General features: G+C 41.5%; 1 protein-coding gene and 1 non-coding gene across 9 annotated transcripts in view; both read left to right on the forward strand.

The window, feature by feature from the left end:
- The first annotated feature begins 4,510 nt into the window (after positions 1-4,510).
- The window catches only part of TCP11L1 (t-complex 11 like 1), a 31,623-nt gene continuing 9,877 nt past the window's right edge, over positions 4,511-26,256 (forward strand). For 2 of the 8 annotated variants that reach the window (XM_061201556.1, XM_061201561.1), the window contains exons 1-7: positions 4,511-4,797; positions 7,742-7,925; positions 16,004-16,136; positions 17,331-17,451; positions 18,199-18,419; positions 22,012-22,148; positions 24,890-25,086. In XM_061201556.1, the coding sequence (XP_061057539.1) occupies positions 7,766-7,925; positions 16,004-16,136; positions 17,331-17,451; positions 18,199-18,419; positions 22,012-22,148; positions 24,890-25,086 (969 nt within the window). In that variant the 5' untranslated portion in view covers positions 4,511-4,797; positions 7,742-7,765. The other 6 variants (XM_061201559.1, XM_061201557.1, XM_061201558.1 and 3 more) reach the window with 6 other exon arrangements.
- On the forward strand, positions 18,549-18,652 carry LOC133100220 (U6 spliceosomal RNA). Its single transcript, XR_009702457.1, has one exon. It is a non-coding gene; the product is annotated as a U6 spliceosomal RNA (small nuclear RNA).

Raw genomic sequence — 26,256 nt, forward strand, 5'->3', positions numbered from 1 at the left:
CGGAGCAACTAAGCCCATGCGCCACAACTACCGAGCCTGCGCTCTAAAGCCCGTGAGCCATAACTACCGAGCCTGTGCTCTAAAGCCCACGAGCCACAACTACTGAGCCCATGTGCCACAACTACTGAAGCTCGCACGCATAGAGCCCATGCTCCACAACAAGAGAAGCCACCGCAATGAGAAACCTGCCCACCGCAATGAAGAGTAGCCCCTGCTTGCTGCAACTAGAGAAAGCCTGCGCACAGCAACAAAGACCCAATGCAGACAAAAATAAATAAAATTAAATTAAAAAGAAACATGGGACGTCCATGGTGGCGCAGTGGTTGAGAATCTGCCTGCCAATACAGGGCACACGGGTTCGAGCCCTGGTCTGGGAAGATCCCACATGCCGCGGAGCAACTGGGCCCGTGAGCCACAATTACTGAGCCTGCGCGTCTGGAGCCTGTGCTCCGCAACAAGAGGCCGCGATAGTGAGAGGCCCGTGCACCGCGATGAAGAGTGGCCCCCACTTGCCGCAACTAGAGCAAGCCCTCGCACAGAAACGAAGACCCAACACAGCCATAAATAAATAAATAAATAAATAAATAAATAAATAAATAAATAAATAAACTTAACTAGCACCTTTCACGTTGTGCATTTAAAAAAAAAAAAAAAGAAACATAACTACAGTGTCATTATTACACACAAAGCCACAATTCCTTAATATCATCAAAATACAGTCAGTGTTCACATTTTCTGATCTCAAATGATTTTGACAGTTTATTCAAATAGGGATCCAAACAAAGTTCATAAAGTGCAATTGGTTAATGTGCTTCTTAAATCTTTTACTCTAGAGGTTTTTCTCTTTATCCCTCCTTCCTTCTCCTTTTCTCTTTCTGTCATTGAATAAACCTGGTCATCTGTTCTTGAGTTTCCCACAGTCTGGATTTAGCTGATTGCAAGCCTGTACTATCCTTTATCATGTTCCTCTGTGTCCTTCATTTCTTGTAAATTAGAGCTAAAGTCTTCAACTTTTTATCCAAGTTAATGATTACTTTGGAACTACTGCACTGTCAAGATATACTTGGCAAATAGATGTGCAATATAATACTTTTATAATACAATTTTAAATTGTGCATCTTCACAAAAATAAAACCAAAAGATTAAAATGAGGCTGAGGGCTTCCCTGGTGGCGCAGTGGTTAAGAGTCTGCCTGCCAATGCAGGGGACATGGGTTCGAGCCCTGGTCTGGGAAGATCCCACATGCCGCGGAGCAAAGAAGCCCGTGCACCACAACTACTGAGCCTGCGCTCTAGAGCCCGTGAGCCACAACTACTGAGCCCGCGTGCCACAACTACTGAAGCCTGTGCACCTAGAGGCCGTGCTCCACAACAAGAGAAGCCACTGCAATGAGAAGCCTGCGCACCACAACAGAGTAGCCCCCGCTCGCTGCAACTGGAGAAGGCCCACGCGCAACAACGAAGACCCAACGCAGCCAAAAATAAATAAAATTTTAAAAATTAAAAAAAAAAAAGGAATTATGACCATTCAAAGAAAAAATAATAAAATGAGGCTGAATTTTAAATTTAGACTTTTAATGAGAGGTAGGGAAAACTAAAATGATGTACCAATATGCTAGCATGTCAATCTTCTGTAAGATATAACTGATACTGACTAGTCTTTAAACGGGAAAAAGTTGAGGACATATCTGTAGTATAAAATACCAATTTTCCTAATAAAGCAGGGAATAACTATGTCAGGTGGGTTTTTTGTGGTGTGTATTTTGCTTTGTTGCATAGGCAAGAAAGGAAGGCAGCTCTCTACAATGAAGTGAAAGAGAAGATACTTCATAATTTAGGGGTGAGGAAGTTTTTAGAAACAAACTACTGAAAGTGTGGTGAGACCATAGTTGACAACAACTGTATGTGTACTACCTGATTTGCAACCTTCATTTTGCACTTCATAGAATAACATGATTATTTGGCAACAAAACTAACACCTCTCCTTCAGGGGAAGGCAGAACTGCCTAGTTATATTCATGGTCCTAGAAGAAGTGGCCTTCTAATAGAATGTTAATTTCATGGAAAATCTAGTAAAACCACAGTTTACCTCAAACTTCATCAGCACAAAGTTTTAAGAAAAATTGGTCATGTTTATGGCAAGCATCGTCAAAGTTTTAAACTACAGGTCTGCTGCTACCCGGAATGCCTTGGACAACCCTCTTGTATCACTAGAACCGTCAGTCGTCATTTGCTGCTTGCCCTCATTCACTAATCCATGATGTCCTCTTGGAAAGCCATCCCCACTTAAACACCTGATGCCTAGGTGACTAAGAGCTTCCCCACCACTCTAGCTGAGTAGCCCAGGGCTAAGCACTGATCCAAGGACAGCCTACCTGGAGGCTAATGAGACTGTGCACAAAAATCAGCTTGACCAATCAAATTCTGTATAGAAAGATCTAAATTTTGAGGGAGGAACGACTAAAAAATAAAGAAGCTAGTCTGTAGTGTAGAGAGGAGTGAAGCCAACTGCAGCAAGAAGTAGAGGTGTGATGAAAGAGATCCTGTGTGTCCTGGGGAGTTGATAGAGTAGTAATAATCTAGAGCAGCAGCCAGCTTGCTTCTTCCAAACCCTAGGTAGCCTGTCAGTGAAATCCCTTTACCTTGAGGTAATTTGAATTTCCAGTTCTTGTAGCCAAATAGCAAACTGGAACATGTGTCAATGTTTTTAATATTTAAAGGAAACAATTCAAAATATATCAAAAGATTACAAGTGAGCCATCCAAGTCAAATCAGTGGTTTTGGTGGTGTTGCAGCATCTTCTCCACATGTGAAAATTGTTTATACTCATCCTTCAAGGAAGGTAGAGGGACTCTCACTAGGGGCGTGGAGGTGGGGGTAGATCTCTCTAGGAAGGTGGTTTTAGCCTGGCTGCCTCTTAGAATCACCCGGGAAGCTTAAAAATTCTTGCCTGGCATCACCACCCACCCCACCCCCCTGAGCTTCAGATGATAGCTTTAGAACCACTGCTCCCCAGGAGATTCTGAGGTGGAGTCAGGGTTGAGAACCTCTAATCTAGAGACTATGGTATATTAGTCTGGACTCAGAAGTGAGAACTGAATGTTTTCTGCCTAAATCTTAGTTCCAGTTAACTGAGTGTCTTAACGTTTTTCCCCCCTCTAAAGTGAATCCTCATCTGAGAACTGTGTGTGTTTAAGGGAAAAATTCTTACTTTAATGTGCTAGTTAGTGAATGGTTTGAGGTTGCTGTATTGCAATCAGTCTTCAATACTTTAGGAGTAACTTTCCACGTGTGATCAATTTAGATGTAGTGTTTTTTAAAAATAAATTTATTAATTTATTATTTATTTTTGGCTGCATTGGGTCTTTGTTTCTTCGGCCCTTGGGGGGAGGGGGGCTCGGGGGACTACTTTACATTGCGGTTGTGCGGGTTTCTCATTGCGGTGGCTTCTTTTGCTGCGGAGCACGGGCTCTAGGCGCGCGAACTTCAGTAGTTGTGGCTCCCGGGCTCTAGAGCGCAGGGTCAGCAGTTGTGGCGCGCGGGCTTAGTTGCTCCGCCGCATGTGGGATCTTCCCCGACCAGGGCTTGAACCCGTGTCCCCTGCACTGGCAGGCGGATTCTTAACCACTGCACCACCAGGGAAGCCCTAGATACAGCGTTTGAAAGCACTAATTCCACTCCATCTTGTTTTGTTCTAGTTACTTAAATTTAGCAGGTTTTATAGGCTGCAGGTAGGAGACTTGATTGTTACCTTCATTTTAAGGCATCTATGTTTGATGCTCAGTCTTAAAGCATTTTACTAACGAACAGTCAAGAGTCACGTAACTTTTACTTTTTAAGATTAGGCCCCAAAACTATTTCTATTCGTTTAGCTTGCTATCTTACTACAGGCTGAGAAAAGCATGCTTTTCTAGTTATCCAGCGCCGCGATAGCCACGGCCCGGGTACCTGGGACAAAAGAAAAGGAGGCTCCAGAACAAGCTTGTCTTAACATGGGATGTTTCCTTTCTAGAACACAGACGGCACATAAAATGCTGAGTGCTCACTGTGTTTCTCAACTGTCTAAACCGAGCTGAACCCTCATGGGACGTGTTTGCCCCCTTGCCTTCCATCTTTTCAGGGGTAAAGTCTCGCTCTTGTCGACAAAGTGTAGCAGCCACTTAGTTAAAAGAGATGACCCAAACCAAACCGAATCTGTGCCATTAAAATGAGACTTGGCTATCAAGGTGGTGGGCATGCCTTTTTTTCTAACAGCCAAAATGAGGGGAGGGGAACGAACTATATGCGGCTACAAAACGTGATGTAATATTTAAATTTGAAAACCAGGGCGGGGAAGGCTTTGCAGCTAAACGGCCAACCCTTTTCCGTTACTTGACTGGCTCCACGACCCCTCTCCCGCCGGCCGCCTTTCCGTACGGAAACATGGCGCCGCCCTCTGTGGCGTGGTGGGGGGGGTGCCTCCCGGCTCCGAGTCACTGCCCACTGGGCCCTCTCCGCCGGCATCCGGCCGCACCTCCCACCTTTCTGTACGGAAACATGGCGTCGCCCTGCGTGGGACCGGCGCCTCCGGGCTAAGAGCTGTCTCCCGCTGTCAGACGCTGAGGAGCGGCCGCGCTGGCCGCTACCCACCCAAGCCGGGCGAGGAGGACCGCTCGCAGCGCAGTGAGGGGTGCGGCCTTGGAGGGGCAGAGGCTGAACCGCCCTGCTCGCTGCGCATCCTCCCCGCCTCCGCCGCAGCGCCGGCCCCCGCCAGATTCCCGGCCGAGCGGCAGGAGGGAGGACGCCGACTCCGCTACAGGTGAGGGAAGCGGAAGCGGAGGCTGGCAGCCCTGCGGGGCCCGCACGGGAGGAACAAGGTCGAGATTACAGGCATTTCTTCGCCTTTTTCCGTCGGTCAGTTCCCGGCGATGTCGGGTGGAGGCGAGGAAGAGGCAGAGACGGCGGAAGGGTTGAGTCTTAGCGCAGCCTTTGTCCCACCCCTCGAGGCCGTCCTCCAGGCGCGCCCCGCTTCCCTCGCTTGCCCCCGGCCCGGCCACTCCCTCGCCGGCCCAAACAGTTGTTTACAACGGAATCCGGACGCTGGGCGTGAGTGGCGCTGAGTGCTAGGGGAGGTGATTCTCGCCGGCGCTGGACAGAGCTCTTTTCTTTTGCTGAAAGACCCTTTCTCCTGGGGAGTCTCTTGTGAGCAGCTTGGGCTCGGCTTGCGGCTCAGATAGACGGTCTTCACGGCAAGTGCGAGGGTCTTCTACCCCTCGGTTCCCTTTTTAGGCATAGCAGGAGTTGGGGCTTGTTGAGTGAATGAGCACGCTGTACGCAGTTAAATGGTTCCTCGCTGCATCCTGTAGTCCTCTAATTATAGTTACCATTTGTGGGAAGCCTGTTGTGCACCAGCTGTCGTTATGTACGCTCTGTCGTTTACACGTCCTCCAAACCCAAGAGGTAGGTAGCTGCATTTTACAGATGAGGAAGTTGAAGTTAACACTGCTAGTAAAGAGCCAGAATTGGAACCCAGCTATGTCTGAGACCAACGCCCATGCGTCCCGTTTAAACTGACATTAAAGAGATGACACAGCTATCAACAAATACTTAGTGGGTATCTGTTTGGAGGATATACTTATATGTGTGGAGCATACGTGGGGAATGTGGTTGGTCTGGCCCTTAAGAAGCTAAAAATCTAGGTGAAGAGTTTTTAAAAAATAAGAACTTGTAATTTTACCATCGGACCCCAACCCATCTCTCCTTCTTCATCACCTGCTGCTTGTTCTTCTACTTATTTTCTTTTGCTTTCGCTTGTGCCCTTTGAGTGAAATGCTGCCCTTTGAGTGAAAGACCCCCCTTTTCACCTCCAGATAGTTTTTTGTTTTTTGTTTTTGGCCGCACAGCCTGGCTTGCCAGATCTTAGTTCCCCGACCAGGGATCGAACCCGTGTCCCCTGCAGTGGAAGTGCTGAGTCCTAACCACTGGACCACCAGGGAATTCTCTCCAGATGGTTTTTAATTGGGTGAAATCCTACTCTTTTCAAAAAGACAAGCTCAAATGTCACCTTTTCTGGGAAGGTTATCTCAACCTCCTTCCAGGCAGAATTAGTTTCTCCCCTTGCTGTATTCCCCTAGTGATTTCATAATGCCATTAACGCTTAAGTTTCACTATATTTCCTTGTAAGAATGTCTCTCTCTCTCTCTAGACCATGCCTTTTCATCGTTCTATTCCTATTTAAATCAGGATATTTTGAATTGGATTTAAGGCAATGATGAAAGCCAGATGTCTAATAACCATCCCTACAGGAGTTCAGAGACAGGTGCAAACACTGGTGAGGTTGGGAAGTGACCTGGGAGGAGGTAGGCCATGAGCCGAATTTTACAAGGATGGGTTAGTTTACTAAACTTAGTATTAAAGACCTGGAAATCCTGATTTTCCTCCTTATTGCACAGAATGCGTTACTTTATCCTTCTGAGCTAATTCCCAGCATGTGAAGAGGATAAAATTAGAAGTGTTTTTGTTGGTCCTTTCTCATAGAATATGCTGGTAATGTTATGTTTTGGGTCTTGGAGCATTTCCAGAGCCAGATAGGATTTAGGACAGAGGAGATGGGTGTCTGGAGTGGGTTGCTGGAAGGTAAAAGGGAACTACATTAAAGCAACCTTCATATTAATAATACAGGCCTGAAATGTCAATTCCAATAACTTCATTCTGTTTAATGGGGGTATCTGATGTTCAGATAATTATATCAAGTGATTCTTCTCTTCTAATGTACAGAAGAGAGTCTGCCAAACCTCCTGAAAATAGTTAACATTTCTTTTGATCCCTGGATTAACATCCAGGTATGTAATAAAGTCTGATTAGTGCTTATGAAAATGTTTTGTGATCTCCAAGTGCTAATAGTACAAATGCTAATTATTTTTAGTATTATAAATGCAGAAAATGTTGTGTCTTTCTTTGCCCTTATTTGGAAACACATTAAGAATAGAGAACTCTAGGGAAAAAAAACTTGACAAAAACCATTTATAGTAATTAAGAGGTTACTATTCCAGGCCTTTATTAACCAGGCCCAAACCAGCGTGTTAAGTGTTACTCCTCTTCTAATCAGCAACTAAGACAATTAAAATCCCTCCCAACCACATACATTATGGTTGTCTGCAACTTCCTACTTTACTCACCATCTTTTCCTGCTGACTGGCAAGGAGTTAATAAAAATAATTTGCCCCACACGTTTTCCTTAAATGCTTCATGAGATTCTGCCTTCTGTTTGTCATCCCCAGGTGTCTTATCCACATAATAGGATCAGGGAACCAACTCCTCAGCCTAGTGTATATTTACTTCGAAGCCCGATGAAAAGCATTATTTCCAGAGTTTTCCTATCACTTCTCAGGACTGAAAGTAAAGAATTTAAGAATTGAATCACTCTTTGATTAAAATAGAAGCAGGCAATTTATAGTGTTACCTCCCAACAGTTTAAGGTCCTGTGTTCTCATGACATGGTACTCAGATGGGGACAGAAGTATTCGAACTTGTTACTCTCTGAGGTACAGGTCCATAAATTTGATAGTTACAAGTGTCATTTTACAGGTGATCTGTTTAATCATTGAAGTAGAATATTATAGCTGAATAAGATTTTAGCAAGCCCTTTGATTTTTACAGATGAGAAACCTGAAAGCCAAAGAAGTTAAATCATTTGCCCATAGTCACACTGCTAGTTAGTGTCAGAGCAAGAACATTTTGGTTCATTTTCTTTTTCCCCCTAGGAAAGTGAATGAACTTAATTGAGAATGTCTGAAAACCTTGACAAGTCCAATATAAATGAAGAAGGAAAATCAAAATCAAATGATTCTGAGCAAGGCCTTGAAGATGCTGTGGAAGGTTCTGATGAAGCTTTACAGAAAATAAAGTCGGGCTCTTCTAGCACCCAAAGAGTGCAAAGACCTCACTGTAAGCACATTTGACTTTGGTTAGAAGCAATATTTTCATTGTTTTCAGATGATATTTTTATTATGCTTCCTTGTACATGTGGCCTTGAACTAGGTTCTAATAATATGATAACATTGCCAATAATTAGCATTTTAGCATTAGCAACTGACAGCCTAGTCACTTGTGGGTTTTCAATTGCATGAGAAATTAAAATTTTAGAATAATGTCCAGAATATTCCTGCTTTCCTCCAGCCTCAGTGACATTACAGTTTGCCTGAAATGCTCTGAGAAATAGGAAGGTTGAGTGCAAATTGCAGCTTTAATTCAAAGAGTGTTTGAAAAGCCCAAGGCAGGTCCCAGCCAGGACTGTGCTTGTGCGGGTTGAAAAAAAAAGTTTTTGACTGTGAGTGAGTTCACCACACCCTAACTTCACTGCCTGGGGGCTTAGTTCCCACGAGGCTGAGGGGATTCACTTTGCTAACTGTGTGTGGTGAAGTCATTTCAGATCCCTGGCAGGGAGCAGGCTTCGTAGATGAAAGGGTGGCAGTTTCCGCATGCATTCCCAGCGGTTGCTCCAACTCATGTCTTTTATTAAGAACACTCAAGGTTTTTGAAGTGAGTGCAAAAATGAAAGTTTTAAGAGGGGGTGTCATAGTCTAAGAATGTTAGTGTTGATGTTATCTCTTTAAAGTATAGATGATCAGTAATCCTTCATATTTGGAAGAAGTACAAACATTTTGGGGTTTAAGGTGTGTTTCTTTTAAAATGATAAAAGCCCCTCCCAGGTAATTTATTAGTCAACAGAGTATTCTTATAGCAAACATTGGTGGACCCCATTTTATTGTGGTTTATTATCACATAGATTTTGATAAATATACTGCTAGGTCAAATTGTGTTCAGGGAAGGAAACATGCTGTTAATAACAGCCTATCATGCATGTGTTAGGCCTTGTCTCCAATATGTATAGTTAGAAACCATCTGTTTTCTCGTTTTTAAAATGAGGAAAATACACATTATCTCTTAGGGTCGTTGTAAAGTTTAAATGAATTCATGTAAAGCCCTTAGAACAGTGCTTGGCACATAATAAATGCTCAGTAAACATTAGTTGTTAATACTACTGCTACTAACATGTCATCTGTTACGTTTATTTACTTATTATAAAAAAAAAATTTTTTTTTTTTTTGGCCGCATCACACACCTTGTGGGATTTTAGTTCCCCGACCAGGGATTGAACCCACACCCTGGGCAGTGAAAGTGCAGAGTCCTAACCACTGGACTGCCAGGGAATTCCCCCATCTGTTGCATTTAAAGATACCGAGGACTGATAGCTGTAATGTGGCTGTCTATGGCCAATATGGTAGTTTTATCGCTTGCAGTTTCTGGTAAAGAAGTACCTTTGGTTTAGATCTTCAGTTGTTCTTTGATTTATGTCCTTGTCTTTGGCATCCTGTCAGTTTGATGGCATGATTCCAAATTAATGTCAGGCCAACACTAGACTATCTGAAATTGTATGTGGTTATGTCCTTAAGGCAACTTATCCTGGGACCCATGATCAAGAGTTGGGGAACCCAGGAGCAGTCAAAAAAGTGTATCAACATGTGTGTGTATGTGCATTTTTCTAGGAAGAAGGTCATGGAAGCTTTCATTAAATTCTCATAGAGATCGATATCAAAATGAGGTTTAAAATCAATGACCTAAAATATTGTTTCTGGCTTTCTTGCTCTTTCTCCTTGTAGTAATAGGTAAGTATAGGGCTGTGGACTCCAGTGGTAAAACTAAGACCCCATAGTCTGGGGACCAGGTCAGGAGACATCACTGCCTGCATAGAGCATAAATAAGAATTTATAAAATATGAAATTAGCTGTTTGCAGACATTTCTCCCAAACTGAATTTATAAGTAACCATAAAATCACATCTGGGATTCTACAAATTAAAAGCAAAAAGATAGCCTTTAGCCTTGCAAATTATAATACAGAGTAATGTTTTAAGGGTAGAACTGCTATTGGTAACTGTGATACTGTGATTTATAATAGGAAATACATGTTTGGTTTTCGTCCTGTTTCTGGCACAGAGCTGCTAAACTATTGGAATTTCCTAAGTGATGAGAGCTAGAAAGATGTCTTTTGTTATGCTGACTTGGAAAGCACCTAGGTAACCTAACCGAAGGATGGCAGCTTGTTTGCCAGGGGACTCAACCTTGTGATTAGAGGGTTGGAACTTTCAGTCCCACCCACGCACCCCCACCTCTGGGGAGGAGGGTGGAGCTGGAGGTTGTATCAGTTGCCAATGGCCAATTATTTAATCAAGTTTGCCTATGTAATGAAGCCTGCATAAAAACCCAGAAGGATGGGGTTCAGGGAGCTCTGGGTTGGTGAAGACATGGAGGTGCTGGGAGAGTGGCATACTGCTTCCCCATACCTTGCCCTATGCACCTCTTCCATCTGGCTGTTTCTGAGTTACATCCTTTTATAATAAACCAGTAATCTAGTATGTAAAATGTTTCTGTGACTTCCATGAGCTGCTCTAGCGAATTAATTGAACGCAAGGAGAGGTTGTTGGAACTTCCCATCCATAGCCAGTCTGTCAGAAGCAGAGGTGACTTGCTACTTACTAGCCATGTCATTTTGGTTACTTAACCTCTCTATGCCTATTTCTTTATCTGAATGGGGACAATAGTAATTCACTATTAGTTCAGAACTAGTTCATGTTACTAGGACTGTTAGAGGATTAAATGAGATACTATTTGTAAAGCATTTTAGAACGGTGCCTGGTTCATAGGAAGCAAAATAATGTGTTTGTTTAAAACAAATAGACTTATTTTGATAACATTTAACATCAGTTTATGGTAAAAACTCTCAGCAAATAAAGAAGAGAACATCCACAAAATATAAGAGGACATTTACAGACTCTTACAGTTAACATCATACTCAATGGTGAAAGAATGAATGTTTCTCCCTGTAAGTTTGAGAACAAGACAAGGATATTTACTCTCATTACTTCTAATTAAAACTGAACTGGAGATCCCAGCCAGGCAGTAAAAATAAATAAAAGGTATCCAGTTAGGGGAAAAAAAAAAAAGTGACAATCTGGACTTGGGACTGTTGTCTGAAGTTGGGGGGGGGGCAGGGGGCACAGTCTTGTAGGACTGAGCCCTTAACCTGTGGGATCTGATGCTGTCTCCAGGTAGATAGTGTCAGAATTGAGTTGAACTGTACGACACCCGTCTGGTGTCAGAGAATTGTTTGGTGGTATGGGGAAAAAACCTTCACCCCACTTCCCCTGCATGTAATGGAATTTGGGTTCAGAACTTTTAGTAACAGATACAGAATGTAGAAAAAGGTCAACATCATCATTCCTCCGGTTCTGACCAGTCTGGGGTCTCAGCATGCAGTTACCATTCTCCACCTGGGTGGGGGCCTTAGTTCCTGCAGAACTCAAAGATATGTATCACACTGTTATGCATATCTTACTAAATTACTGAGACCTGTTCAAGGGCAAGCACTGTGGCCAGGCTTACATCACAGAGTGGCTTAGGTCAAAAATGGCTTCTTATGTCAAGAGAGTCATGCCTGGTTCTTCTTCTCTGGAGACCACCTACCCTATCTGCTTACAGTACTTGGGGACTATGCAGACATCCTGTTTCTGCTTAAACTTCAACTCACTGATTTTAGCCTTTGCCAGTGATCTTGCCTGCACCAATATTACCCTTTTATTCTAATGGTGATTTTTTAAAATTGAAGTATAGTTGATTTACAATATTGTGTTAGTTTCAGGTGTATAGCAAAGTGATTCAGTTATGTGTATATAGATATATTTATTTTTTTCAGATTATTTTCCTTTATACGTTATCACAAGATATTGAATATAGTTCTCTGTGCTATACGGTAAATCCTTGTTGCTTATTTTATGTATAGTAGTTTGTATCTGTTAATTCCATACTCCTAATTTATCCCTACCCCTCTCCCTTTCCCTTTTGGTAACCATAAGTTTGTTTTTCTGTGTCTCTGAGTATGTTTCTGTTTTGTATACAGATTCATTTGTATCATTTTATTTTTTCGGAGTTTTTTTTAATATACTTTTTTAAAAAAATTTATTTATTTATTTATTTTTGGCTGCATTGGCTCTTTGTTGCTGTGCTTGGGCTTTCTTTAGTTGCGGTGAGCGGGGGCTACTCTTCGTTGCGGTGCGTGGGCTTCTCATTGTGGTGGCCTCTCTTGTTGCGGAGCACGGGATCTAGGTGCACGGGCTTCAGTAGTTGTGACTTGCAGGCTCTAGAGAGCAGGCTTAGTAGCTGTGACACACGGGCCCAGTTGCTCCGCAGCATGTGGGATCTTCCCCGAGCAGGGCTCGAACCCCTGTCCCCTGCATTGGCAGGCGATTCTTAACCACTGCGCCACCAGGGAAGTCCCTTTAATATACTTTAATTCTCTGCTCACAATGCGCCTTTTGCTCTAGCATTTAATCACCTAGTTGATCAGTAAAAGTTGCCACATTCAGATGAAAAACATCGATTGTTATTCCAGTTAATATTTCCCATTTAGCATTTTAGTTTATTAAATCAGGTCCTTATGAGATTCATTAGATAAATGGGTGACACCAAGTTCTTACCTTTCTAAAGTGCAAGACCAGACTGAATTATGGTGTCCCTATATTTAGTTAATCAATCAGTGTTGATTGAGTGCACACTGTGTAGCGGGAGTCCAGCAGTGAACCAGGCACACATGTTCTCCGTCCTCCTAGAGCTTGCAATCTAGTGAGGAAGATACTGTAACAAACCATTTCCACACAGTGTAATATGTTCAATAGATAAGCTTTACCCTTGCTTCACTATACTCAGTCTATAGTAGCTCTTTGGGTGACATTTGCCATCTGCCCTCAATAAATGTCCATCCACTTGTGTGACTGGAAGCATCTCTTTAGAGTGTGTAGACTTTTCCGGTCCCAGAACCCCTTAGTGAAGAAAGGTGAGAGTAAGCCATTCTGAATTAGACCTTCATTTTATTTTGGAATCTGTTTGCCAGGCTCCCAAAGGGCATGTTTAACTTAATGAGGTTTTCAGTTTCTGTAACAGAGCGTCAGTGCACAAATGCTGTAACAATTTAGCGACAGTTTTTTAAAATATTTATTTATTTTTGGCTGCGTTGGGTCTTTGTTGCTGCGCACGGGCTTTCTCTAGTTGCAGCGAGCGGGGGCTACTCTTCATTACAGTGCGCAGGCTTCTCATTGCGGTCGCTTCTCTTGTTGCAGAACATGAGCTCTAGGCACGCAGGCTTCAGTAGTTGTGGCACGTGGGCTTCAGTAGTTGTGGCTCGCGGGCTTTAGAGCTCAGGCTCAGTAGCCGTGGTGCACGGGCTTAGTTGCTCCATGACATGTGGGATCTTCCTGGACCAGGGCTCAAACCCGTGTCCCCTGCGTTGGCAGGCGGATTCTTAACCACTGCGCCACCAGGGAAGTCCCTACTGTACAGTCTTTTGTATCTGACTCTTTCACTAGGGATAATGCTTTTAGGATTCATCCATGGTTTTGCATGTGTCAGTAGTTTGTTCCTTTTTTATTGCTGAGTAGTATTACATGGTATAGTTATACTACAGTTGTTTATCCATTCTTTTACTGACATTTGGATTAGTTCCAGGTTTTGAATGTTATGAAGAAAGCTGCTATGAACATTTGAGTACAAGTCTTTACATGGCCATATGTTTTCAGTTTTCTTGGGTAAAGACCTAGGAATGGGGTTGCTGGGTCATGTGGTAAGTGTATGTATGTTTTACTTGATAAGAAACTGAGAGACTGTTTTCTAAAGCGACTGCAGCATGCGGGATCTTTTTTTTTTTTAGTTGTGGCATGTGGACTTCTTAGTTGTGGCATGCGGACTCTTAGTTGTGGCATACGTGCGAGATCTAGTTCCCCAACCAGGGATCGAACCCGGGCCCCCTGCATTGGGAACAGAGTCTTGAACCTGCTGGACCACCAGGGAAGTCCCTCATTTTCTTAATAGAGTCTTCCACAGAGCAAAAGTTTTGACTTTTGGTAAAGTTTAATTTATCAGTTTTTTCTCTTACATTTTAAGCTTTTTGTATCCTATCTAAGAAATTCTGTGTAATCCAAGATCGCAAAGATTTTTGTCTGTGTTTTCTCTTAGAAGTCTTATAGTTTTAGCTTTTATATTTAGGTCTGCAGTTCATTTTGAGTTAGTTTTTATTTATCATGTGAGGTAAGGGTTGAGGGTCATTCTATTATTTATAGATTTCTAATTGTTCCAGCACTATTTGATAAAAAAACTAATCTTGCCTTATTGACCAGAAATATACATATGTATGTGTGTGCATCAGTCTATTTTTGGATCCTCTGCTCTGTTCAGTTCGTCTATATGTCTGTCCTCATGCCAGATGCACACTGTCTTGATTATTAGCATTATAGTAAGTCTTGAAATCACTTAGTATAAGTCCTCCAACTTTATTCTTCTTTTTCAAAATAGTTTTGGCTTTTCTAGGTCCTGTGCATTTCCATACAAATTTTAGAATCAGTCTGGCAATTTCAACAAAAACTTTGCTGGGATTTTGATTGGGATTGCGTTTTATCAGTAGATCATTTGGTAGAAATTGACATCTAAATAATACTGAGAATTGAAAAGATCTGTTGGGCCTTGATTTTAGATATTTATTGCATTTTACCAATATCCACAAAGCCGATATTCTTTATTATTTTTATTAATATTCTCTGGAAATGCTGAAAAAAATTTTGTGAGTTTCCTCAACTTCCCCTTATGTGAGTAAATAAAGATTTTTACCAGACGGAATATGACCAGCTCTTAGATTTGATTCCTTTTTCTGGTGAGCAAAAGAAAAAAGTAAAAGAAGAGGGAAAATAACTTTTCACTAACCTAGGAAGATCTTTATAACTATTAAACCCTGTGTAAACCAGTGGCATTTTTATCTCATTTTAAGCCCAGATCTTATCACCATTACATAAAATTAATATAATCATCTTCTCGGCCAGTGCTTTTCAAAGTGTGGTTTCTGAAACCATCAGTATCAGCTGGAGTCTTATGAGAGATGCAGTTCTCCAGCCCCACCCAGACAGGCTAAATCAGAACCCTGAGAGGGGGCCCAGCAATCTGTCTTCATAAGCCTTCCCTGTGATTCTGATATAAGCTAAAGACCTGCTATCATGGACTTTTTTTTAAAAAGCAAACAAAATAACCCAGCTTTATTGAGATATAACTGATAAACAAAAAATGCAAGTATTTAATCATAGACTTTTTAAAAGTAGGAATTACCCTTTGTTCCTTGGCTTAGAACACCTGGGGAGATTGGTGAGAACTTTTTTTATGGAAGATAAATCTCAAACTTTATCAAAAGAAAGCGAAGAACAGAGACCAGTTATGAGGCTATTGCCACAGTTGACACAGAAGTAAAATCTGCAGGACCTGGATAACAGTGCAGTGGAAAGGGAGAAGTCAGAGATGACTCTGAGGTTTTTGATTCAGTGAGCCTGCATTCTACAAATTCTTGTGTCACACACTCTAATTTGTTCATTTGTCAACTTCAGAATTCTTATATTGTCCTAGTATCCTGTACAGGGTAGTGGTTTTAGCACTGTTTAAACAGCACCTGGCTCAAGGCTATTTTAGTTTGGGGAGACTCGTTCAAGGCACAGTGCTAACGATGGAGCAAAATGTAAACTGCTGATGGGAACAAAAGAGAAGATCCTAAATCTGGTGTCTTTTTTCCATTTAGGGTAGACAGGAGGCATAGGGATTAGAAAATAAACTCTCAGCTTGCTGGGAAGGTGATAATCAGTAACTTTAAAAAGTTTTTCTAAGTCTTAGTTTACTGTAATCATTTTCCATTGACCAGTTTTGGCAAAAAAAAAAAAAAGATGTTTTGAGTATTGTAAATGATCTGTGCTTTTAGGATTCTAGGTTAAAAGAAAAAAAGAATATGAAATAGGTAAAATTCTATTTGAAATTGCCAGAATATTTTCATAAGTAAAGGGATAACTGAAATTATTAGCTGGTACCAGAACCACTACCTTCTCCTTAATTTAATAGAAATCCTAATCTAGAGGAACAGACCTCTTACACTGGGTTTTTGTTATAGCTAGTCCTCCTCGATTCGTGACAGTAGAAGAACTTCTAGAGACAGCAAAAGGAGTCACTAACATGACCATAGCCCATGAAATTATCATAAATGGAGACTTTCGGATTAAACCAGTTGAATTACCAGAAGACAGGTAAGGTGGTTACTGAGTTATCTTGTTTGGTAGAACAAAGCCATTTCCCAGTTCTGGAAATGTTTTCTTCACTTGATGTCAATATATTCTAATATATTTTTCCTTTCGTATGTTGCTAAAATATATTCCTTATCCTGGGAATTACTAGAGTTTGATAGTAGATCTCAGGACCACTGATCCTTGACAATGTAATAAAAGGTCTGGAAACCTCCTGTGGAAGTCTTGCGTGTCAGCTTCTTCCCACTCCATAGGGTTTAGCTGCCTCCTCTTGTGTGTTCATTGCACTGTCTCCTTCATTTCTTCTTTGTAACTATCACATTTTACTGTAGTTGTTGGTTTACTTGCATTCTTCACCAGATTGTAAACTCCTTAGAGACAAGGACTATGCTTTATTCTCTATCCCTACCTAGTGCCTGGCACATATCATATTGAATCTAAAATTCTGTTGATTGTAAGGTGCACCTTTTAAAGATGGATTGTCGCAAGAAGGAAAAAACATTGCCCATTATAATTGTGAAAGTACCATGAAAAAAATCGGGATTCTGTTGACAAAGGAGGAGCGATGGCTGCTGGGTCAGCAAGCTATAGTGTCTCCCGCATGAGGCTTCTGAATATGACTTGACAAACATTTCTTATATGTTCTGCAAGGATAGTACTTTTTCACATTAATCATGAAGAATTAATTACTTGTTTTGCTCTCATGACATAAAGACTGGTTTTCCTGAAATGCTATATATAAGTTGTTATATCAGTAGTTTGGTACCTAATTAAACAGTTGTCCAATATGTCACATGGGAATAGGATAATTTTAGGAAACAAACTTAAAGTTTAAAGTCTTAAACTACTTAATCATAAACATCTTAGGAAACTTGCTGGTATCGGGGAACTTAAATTAACAGATCTGAACTTTCCAGTATTCTTTTTATCATGTGGCACTGTTATGGGCTGTTATTTGGACTAATGTCACCTGTCAAATTAGTTGAAAGTTATTCTTTCCAATGAGGTACTCATTGAAATAAATCACTAACTAAAAATAAGTATGTGATTGGTTTAGGTATATCTGGGAAATCTTTCCCTCATCCAAATAATTTAAAAAAATTTTCTTACCCTAAACCTGTAGAATTTGTGCTTTTGAAAGTATTTTGAGGCAATAATATTTTATTTGCTTTTGCTTTTTTTCCCATTTGCCTCCAGCTTGGAGAAGAAAGTAAAGGATATTGTACATAAAGCTTTTTGGGATTGCTTGAGTGTCCAGTTAAGTGAAGACCCCCCAACTTATGACCGGGCCATCAAGCTTGTTGGTGAGATTAAAGAGGTGAGGCGAAGAGCAAGTCGTGGTGCTTTCTTCGTGTGTTAGGAGTATTTATTCAACCTCTCTGTGTTACTGTGCCAGAAGGCTTTAATGATATTGAAGGATCAGGATTTTAAATTGCTTGCTGAAATGTGGATTTAGGGTATTTTTGGCTTACTGTCCTTTAAAAATTTTCAAAGAAGCTGTGATAACCTGAGGGCATTACTCTTCTAAATGAAAAGAAGGTTCATATTTTTGAAAACAGAATTATTTAAAGAAAACAAGTTATTTTATAAAATATAGATAATTTATAAAAATTTTAGTAAACACCTTCAATAAATAATGACCAAAAAAGCGATTCAGTCTTTGGGATAGAGAAGGCATTAAGTGAAAGGTAGAACTGTTTTTGTAATACCTTTAGCAACAGTTCTCCAAAGAAGTAATGTGTCTGTGGAAATTGCCATCTGTCATTAGCTCACAGGCACACACTAATTAATGTGGGTTTTTTTTTTTTTTCACTTTTAACAGTTTTTTCTTACTGCGTCCAGTTGATTTGCTACCTAGAGCTTAAATGGAAGCTTAAATAGCTAGTCTAAATGATTTGTAAACATGTTTTTCTGTCGATTTGTTGAATAAGAGGTTAAAATGTGTGCACCATTACAATAACAGTTGGTAAGCCCTTATTGGAATAATTGTAAATTCCTTTACATATAATCAAAAATGGCTTCTGACTAGGAAGCTTTGATTAAACTTGGCTGTGCTCTCTTGTAGATGCTCTTATCTTTCTTGCTGCCTGGTCACACTAGACTGAGAAACCAGATAACAGAAGTCTTGGATCTGGATCTGATAAAGCAGGAGGCAGAGAATGGGGCCCTGGACATTTCCAAGCTGGCAGAATTCATTATTGGCATGATGGGGACACTGTGTGCACCTGTTCGAGATGAGGAAGTGAAGAAACTAAAGGACCTTAAGGAAATAGTGCCCCTTTTCAGGTATGGGCACTGTGTTAATCACCTTCAGGGCACCTAAAATACAGAGCCTGTTTTCAGAGTTAGACTTCCTCAAGTGTAGGTATTCATGCATTAAAAAAAAAAAAAAAATTAAAAAGCAAATATTTTGCTGTGCTCACTTTGGCAGCACATATACTAAAATTGTAACCATGCAAAGATTAGCGTGGCCCCTGCGCAAGGATGGCTCGCAAGTTCGTGAAGCGTTCTGTATTTTTTAAAAATAATGATTATGATAAGAAAAGGAGGGAGGGATGGAATGAAGGGAGGGAAGAGAAAGGGAAGGCTGAAAGGAAGGAAGGAAGGGGAAAAAGACAGTGAACTTGAGACTCTGGGTGAGGTTATAGTCTGTATACTCTTTAACTGGTTGAAGGCAGGTCAAGGTAAAGACTGATAATTAGCATATGTTTTAAAAATGTTAAAATTCAAATCTGTTTTTTACTAAAATCAATATAAATCCAATGAAACAAAAAAGCATGAAATATTTTTTAAAAAGCAAACATTTTGTAAACTGTAGAAAAGGAGAAAGAAGGAAAAAATTCACCCGTAATTTTACCACACAAAGGCACAATCACTATTGTCATATTGATATATAAATTTTTTTTAGTTTTTTTTTGCCTCAGCATTTTATTTTGAAAAATTACAAACCTACAGAAAAGTTGCAAAAACAATACAATCAACACTCATATAACCCTTACATAGATCCACCAGTTTTTAACATTTAGTCGGTTTGCTTTATCTTTTTATATATACACTGAGTATGTGCACATTGAGTATGTACGTATGTATGTATATTTTTTCCCCTGAACCTTCTGATGGTTAATGTCAGATATGACATTTCACCCTTAACTATTTCAGCAACTACTTCCTAAGAATGTGGATATTCTCCCACATAATCAAAATACAACCAGGACATTCAAGAAATTTAAGATTAATATAATCCTATTAACTAATGTTTAGTCCACGTTAACTTCCTTTAGTCTTTTGAATGTTTATTTTTAAATGTATACAATTGTGATCAAATTTATATAATTTATATGCTAATATTGGCAAAGGATTGACATGATGCTGCCTGAGAATTTGACGTTTGGTTAACTGCTTAACTGTTTTCCTGTAAACAGATGAAGGTGTTATGTATCAAAATACTACTAGGTAACATTGCTTATGGGGAAAATGACCTCTAACTGGTAAATTGCATCTAGACAGAAAGAAATGATAATGAACTATAAATACTCGATGGCACATCATACTTGATACTTCGTGAGTGGGGAAACTTTTATAACTGGGCATGCCCCCCATGGAGACCCTAGAAGGCATGCCGTGGAGATTATGAGCTTTTAAGTCAGGGTGCTCCCACATTTCTGAGCTGTCTGTTCATGACTGATATTGTAACTCTTCTTGAAGAGGAGTGCTTGGTGCCGCCCCGTTGGCAAGTTGTGTGAATAGATGGTGCCAAACCTGTGGCTTATTGTCGTCTTGTGAGTCTGACTGTTCAGCTGAACCAAAGAAGACCTCCCGGTGGGCACTGCAAGCCTGACTTTTTTTTGTTAACATTACACCCTAATTATTTCACTTATTTTTTCATTGAAAGTATCATTGAGATAATTATATATTCACATGGAGTTGTAAGAAATAATACAGTACACTTTATCCAGCTTCTCCAAGTGGTGACATCGCCAAACTATCAGAACCAGGGTGTTGACACTGATACAGTCCACTGATCTCTTTTAGATTTCCTGTATACACATGTATATGTTTATGTATAGTAACTTTTATACAATTTTATCACCTAAGTTCGAACATCCACCACCACACTCAAGATACTGAACAGTTCCAACACCACAAGGATCTCTTGCATTGCCCTTTTATAACCAACATACATTACGTTACTTTTTTAAACCCTCCATGAGCATTTTCAGTGGCTGCAAAATATTCATTCACATAGATATGATTAACTGTTTCTCTGTTAAGATGGAATATTAGATTATGTGTAGTTATTTAGTATTTAACCCTGCAGTGCACATCTCTGCACAAAACTTTTTTCTTTATTTTAGGTTATTTCCTAAAGATAGGTTCTTAAAATGGGATTACTGTGTCAGAGGATGTGAACAGTTTTAAGACTCATTGCATGTTACCAAGTTGCTTTCCAAAAGTTTTATAAGTAAAAAAAGTTTAATCTCTAGCCTTCTTGATATCATTATGCTGTCAATATTAATTACATAGAAAAATGCCCTTCATTGTCAGGTTCCCTCAGGGTTTAGAGAGAGCATGTTGAAAAGACTGCCTAAATATAGTTATTGATTTGTTCATTCATTCAACAAGCTCTTACTGAGCGCCTCTTATGTGCTAGGCACCGTGCTAGACATTAGAAATAATATAGTCGGTAAGAGCTCAAAATCAGCCAAGTTAAATGAGGAATTCCTTGGAAGAGAGTCCTCTGGGGAAATAGCTGGTAGCAAACTCAACCTAAATCAGATTCCTACTGGAAAGACAAGGGACTGGGGAAACTGGTAACCTGGGAGTATACACCCTATCTGAAGGAGGCCACAGTGGCCGCTTAGTGCCAGCCGATTGTAGTCGTGATGGAGTTTGGGCCCGGGTTGCCAGATCTTTTGATTTTTCAAGAGAAGCTAGAAATCCTGGCTTTTAAAAACACTGTGAGCATAAAACATGATTGTGGGTTACTTCCAGTCAGTGGTCTGCCACTTGGCAGTCTCCAATAGTCTCTGGTTTCCTGTAGGTGGATTTAGGGGACTGTTGGGAATGCTCAAAGGAGAGGCAGAACACCCTCCAGAAAGTGGGCTGCCCTACGCATTTGGGAGAGGGACAGAGTGGCAGGCTGAGGGGCCCTGAGTTGTTCCTCAGACTGTGTATCCTTTCCCATACATATCACCTTATGTGTGGGTGAATTTATTCTGTCATACGATGTTCAGTCAGTCCCAAAGGGCATCAGGGGACTGGGAGGACATTTGATCCTGTTCTTACTTCTGTGTAGGACCACACCTAAACCTGCATCTTGGGTTCTTATCCACCTTCTGCAAGTAGGTCACTTAGCAGCTCCCGACCTCTGGTAAGAGTGCTGGTGGTATGTGACAGGCATGATATGGAAGGCATCCTCGGCATTGCGTCACGTCTGCCCATCGGTTACATTCAGAGTGTGAACTAGCAATTATGCCATGAGAGCTAGAGCATAAAACCTGCCGTCAACATGTTAACCTGTGTGAGCATGGAGACCAGGTGGTGAACTCTCTGCTCTTAACCTCCGGTCTGGGGCCGTCCTTCCTCTGCGGCCGCCAAGAAGGCTGACCCAGAGCCAAAGAATGAGCTCTGGGCCTGACAGGCAGTGAGGAAAGTGATGTTTGCCTAGGGGCAAGGGTGGGACAGAGAGCAGCTTAAAAATTTGCAGTCCTTTCTTCTAAATTTGTTTTTTGTAATCTGCGTTCTCATGGCTTCTCCAACTTTTCTTGCCACCCTTTCTGAGATAAAAAAACTGTCTCAAATCAGCTCACTTCATTTTTTTTAACAGCAGTGTTTACTTTTACAAGTGCCCAGTGATAAATCCTTTTATCTCTTTCAGGGCAATTTTTTCCGTGTTGGACCTAATGAAAGTGGACATGGCAAACTTTGCTGTCAGTAGCATTAGGCCACATCTCATGCAGCAGTCAGTTGAATATGAAAGGAAGCAGTTTCAAGAGTTTTTGGAGAAGCAGCCAAGTATGTTTAATGTTTTGTGGTGCCTGTTCGTTGTCTGTGTTTTTTCATTTTAGTGGCTGTAGCTTGCCGCATAATGATATTTTCAAAACAAAATGAGAATTTAGTATGAGAGTGAAACCATGCACCTCAGATTGGGACTTGAACCCACGTGCTGGGACTCAAACCCAGCCAAAACCCATGGTCTTCCAACTGAGATCACACACTTGGTTTCAGGACTTAATGAAGCTCAGGTTCTTGATATCTCATCGCAGAAAGAATTCAGTGAGAGACAAAGTGATGGGTAAGAAGTGGCTTTATTTAGAGAGAAACACTCCGCAGACAGAGTATGGGCCATCTCAGAAGGTGAGAAAGCACCAGGGTATGGGGTTGTCAGTTTTTATAGGGGTGGGTAATTTATAGGCTAATGAGTGGGAGGAGTATTCCAGCTATTTCAGGAAAGGGCGGTGATTTCGAGGAATTGGGCCACCACCTACTTTTTGATCCTTATGGTTGGCTTTGGAACTGTCATGGCACCTGTGGGTGTGTCATTTAGCTTGTTGATGTGTTACAGTGAGCATATACTGAGGCTCAAGGTCTAGTGGAAGTTGACTTGTCCGCCATCTTGGACCCATTTGGTTCTAATCAGTTTATGTCATGTCCTCGGGCTATGTCATTCTTTCAAAGGTTGTGCCCTGTCCCCTTCCCTCCTGTTTCAGGAGTAGTCTAATTTGAAGACAGAAAAGCACAAGATGTTAGGCCCTGAAAACTTAGTTGACAAGCAAGAGAACTATAAGTAGGAGAGGAGAACAGAAATTTAACAAAAGAAGTCCTAAATTAAATGGGTTTTTATGAAGACACCAGTTTGAGGTGAATTGTATACTTGGCCTTGGTTTTAAAAACATGACAAACTTCTTAGGACTATTTAGCTCGCTTTTCTCCCCTCTATGAGGTACGTCAAGAAATTTCACTTTGCTTCTCTTCTATATGCATAAATCTTCTGGTTTCGTACCCAGAAAAAGTCTCATTTTTATGAACCTCTCAGATGACTGCAGGAAACAGATAAATTAGAATCCAAACTATGTTTCATTTCTAGGGTGCTTTTTTGGTCTCTGCACTGGCAGCTGATGTTCTAAGTGAATTGCAGTCTTCAGTTCCAATTTATTACGAGTTCCGTTTAGCCTCTAAGTTTGCGGGTCACAAGATGAAAATGGCAGTCTCTGGATAGATTGTGTTGCCTGACCAGAATCAGGTCAGCAGTTGCTCATCCAGCCCCAGGCAGAGAAGTTGGAACTGGTCCTGAGGGCCAGGAGGAGTCAAGAAAGGGCAGAGTTGAAGGAGCAGTACTAGAAGATTGGTTAGTGTTTACTGTGTACTAGGCTTGTGTCAAGGGTGTACCTGTGTTGCCATAGGTGACCTCATAGTAAGCCTATGAGGTAGGCACTATTTTTTAAACCAGTTTTACAGATGTGGTAAGAGATTTTGAGAGGTTTTTTTTTTTTATTTTGGCTGTGCCAGGCGGCATGCAGGATCTTAGTTCCCTGACCAGGGATCAAACCTGTGCCCCCTGCATTGGGAGCTCAGAGTCTTAACCACTGGACCGCCAGGGAAGTCCCCAGATTTTGAGATTTTTGATCAGAATTGATGACCACACAGCTCCCTTTCTCAACCGGTATTTTACTGCCCCTCAGGAGAAACCAGGGTTGCAGTTTACAGGCTGAAGAGCCTTTGTATGAGGGCCAGGTGCAGACAGCCGGGGCCCAGGCGCTGAGCCGGTCCGAGTCTAGTGCTTATCACTCACGGCATGAAAGCCAAGGTTTTCCAGAGCTGGCCGCCTACAGACTGCTGTCTGCAGAGGCTGAAGGGAGAACGAAGCTCAGAACCAAGAGCTCGGCGTGATCAGCATGTGGGCAGAACCAGAGGTGTGTCCTGTTGCAGCGGTGAAGAGTGGACTCCAGCCGTGCCCTCGGCTGCCCGTTTTGTTTTAAGGTGGCCGTCACTGGCAGGGCTGCCACCTATTCCAGGCCCTGTCAGAGGGGTGTTTGCTCAGACACTGTGAACAGAAACCTCATCTTCTCTCTCTCGTGTCCCTCAGAGTCCCTGGTGCATTATTCAGCTTAGAAAAGTAGGGGAAGCATGCTGGCGGATGAAAGACAACTGAGGTTCCCCCCACCCCCCGCAGAGCTCCAAACACTGCACAGTATGCGTCAAACACGGGACAGAACTTACCCCCACCCCCCGCCCCCGCAAGGCTGAAAGTAAACCAGATTGATACGAGACTAAGATCTAGACAAGGACAAGCCTCATCTTCAGTGTGGAGGATACTTTACACTGGGAAACTCTAGTCAGTGTCTCATGCCATCTGTCTCTGGGCAAGAATTTTTGCATCTCACTGAGCTGGAGCTATCAGAGCTTCCTGCCACGTATCCTGCAGGAGTGGCCAGGGTGGGAGAGAAGAGAGCGGAGGTCTGTTGAACATCCGAGGTGGCATTTATATCCACTGTCGTGCTTAGTCCTCACAGCAGCCTGTGAGGTGGTGGTGGACATTTCTTTGTATTAAGAATCTTGATAGTCAGACTGACTATGACGTATCTAAGAACGCTCAGCTGGTAACTGGCAATCTTGTGATGTGAACCGAGGTCTATTTGATTCCAAAGTCCGTACTTTATACTTTACCACAGTTCCAGGATGATCTTCCCTAAAGTAATTCTGGGAAGCATCCATCCAGAGCGTTCCAGTAATGTTCGAAGCCTTGCTTTTCACAGATTCTCTGGACTTTGTCACCCAGTGGCTGGAAGAAGCCGCAGATGACCTTATGAATCAGAAGTATAGAAATGCCCTGCCGGCTGTGGGAGAGGCCTCTGGCTCTGGGGACGGTCCCAGGCCAGATCCTGTTGCTGTCCAGAATTATGCATACCTGAAGCTTCTGAAGTGGGACCACCTCCACAGACCTTTCCCCGAAGTAGGTGCTCCAGAGCAGTCTGACTGCTCATTTCTTTTTTGTGCTCTTGAACTTTAAAAAAAATAATAGTTACAATTCACATACCAGAAAAATCTCCCTTATAAGTTGTATAATTCACTGGTTTTTAGTACATTCACAGAGTTACGCTTCCATTACCACTGTTTAATTTCAGAACATTTCCATCACCCAGAAAGAAGCCCTGTACCCATTAGCAGTCACAACCCTCCCCCCACCCCCTGGCAACCATTAATCTTCTTTATGTCTCTATGGATTTGGCCTATTCTGGACTTTTCGTTTAAACGGAATCATGCAATATTGGCCATTTGTGTCTGGCTTCTTAGCATAAAGTCCATCCATGTTGTAGCATAAATCAGTACTTCATTCTTTTTAAGTTTTTCTTATTGTGTTAAAATATACACAATATAAAATGTACCATTTTTAAGTGTACAGTTTAGTGGCACTAAGTACGTTCACATGACTTTGCAGCCATCACAGCCACCCATTCATGGAACAAATTGGAACCCAGTACCCTTTAAACACTAACTCCTCATTCCTCCCTCCCCCGGTTCCTCTGTGTTTCTGAATCTGACTACTTTAGCTACCTCATATGAGTGAAATCACACAGTATTTGTCCTTTTGTGACTCGCTTATTTCACTTAGTATAACATCTTCAAGGTTCATCCACGATGTTGTTTGTGGCAGCATTTCTTTTCAAGGCTGAATAATATTCCATTGTATGGCTATACCCCATTTTGCTTTATTCATTCATCAGTTGATGGACAACTGATGGGCTACTTTTGGGCTGTTGTGAATTGTGCTGCTCTGAATATTTGTGTACACGTTTTTGTGTGGCCATGTGTTCTCAGTTCTCTTGGGTATGTACCTAGGATTAGAATTGCTGGGTCACGTGGTGACTCTTAAGTTTAACATTCTAAGGAACTGCCAGACTATTTTCCAAAGCGCCTGCCTCATTTTACAGTCCCACCAGCAGTGTATGGGGCTTCTAATTTGTGCTGCTGAGCTTCTGTCCTGTTTTTACTCATCTTGATGAAAACCCTAACAGTGACAGTGCTTTTCAGTTTTATCTAAAGAAACTTCTTCCCTTTCCATGCAGAGCAATATATATATATTTTTAAATTTATTTATTTATTTAATTTATTTATTTTTGGC

Source organism: Eubalaena glacialis, chromosome 10 (genome assembly GCF_028564815.1).
Source record: "Eubalaena glacialis isolate mEubGla1 chromosome 10, mEubGla1.1.hap2.+ XY, whole genome shotgun sequence".
NCBI lineage: Eukaryota > Metazoa > Chordata > Mammalia > Artiodactyla > Balaenidae > Eubalaena > Eubalaena glacialis.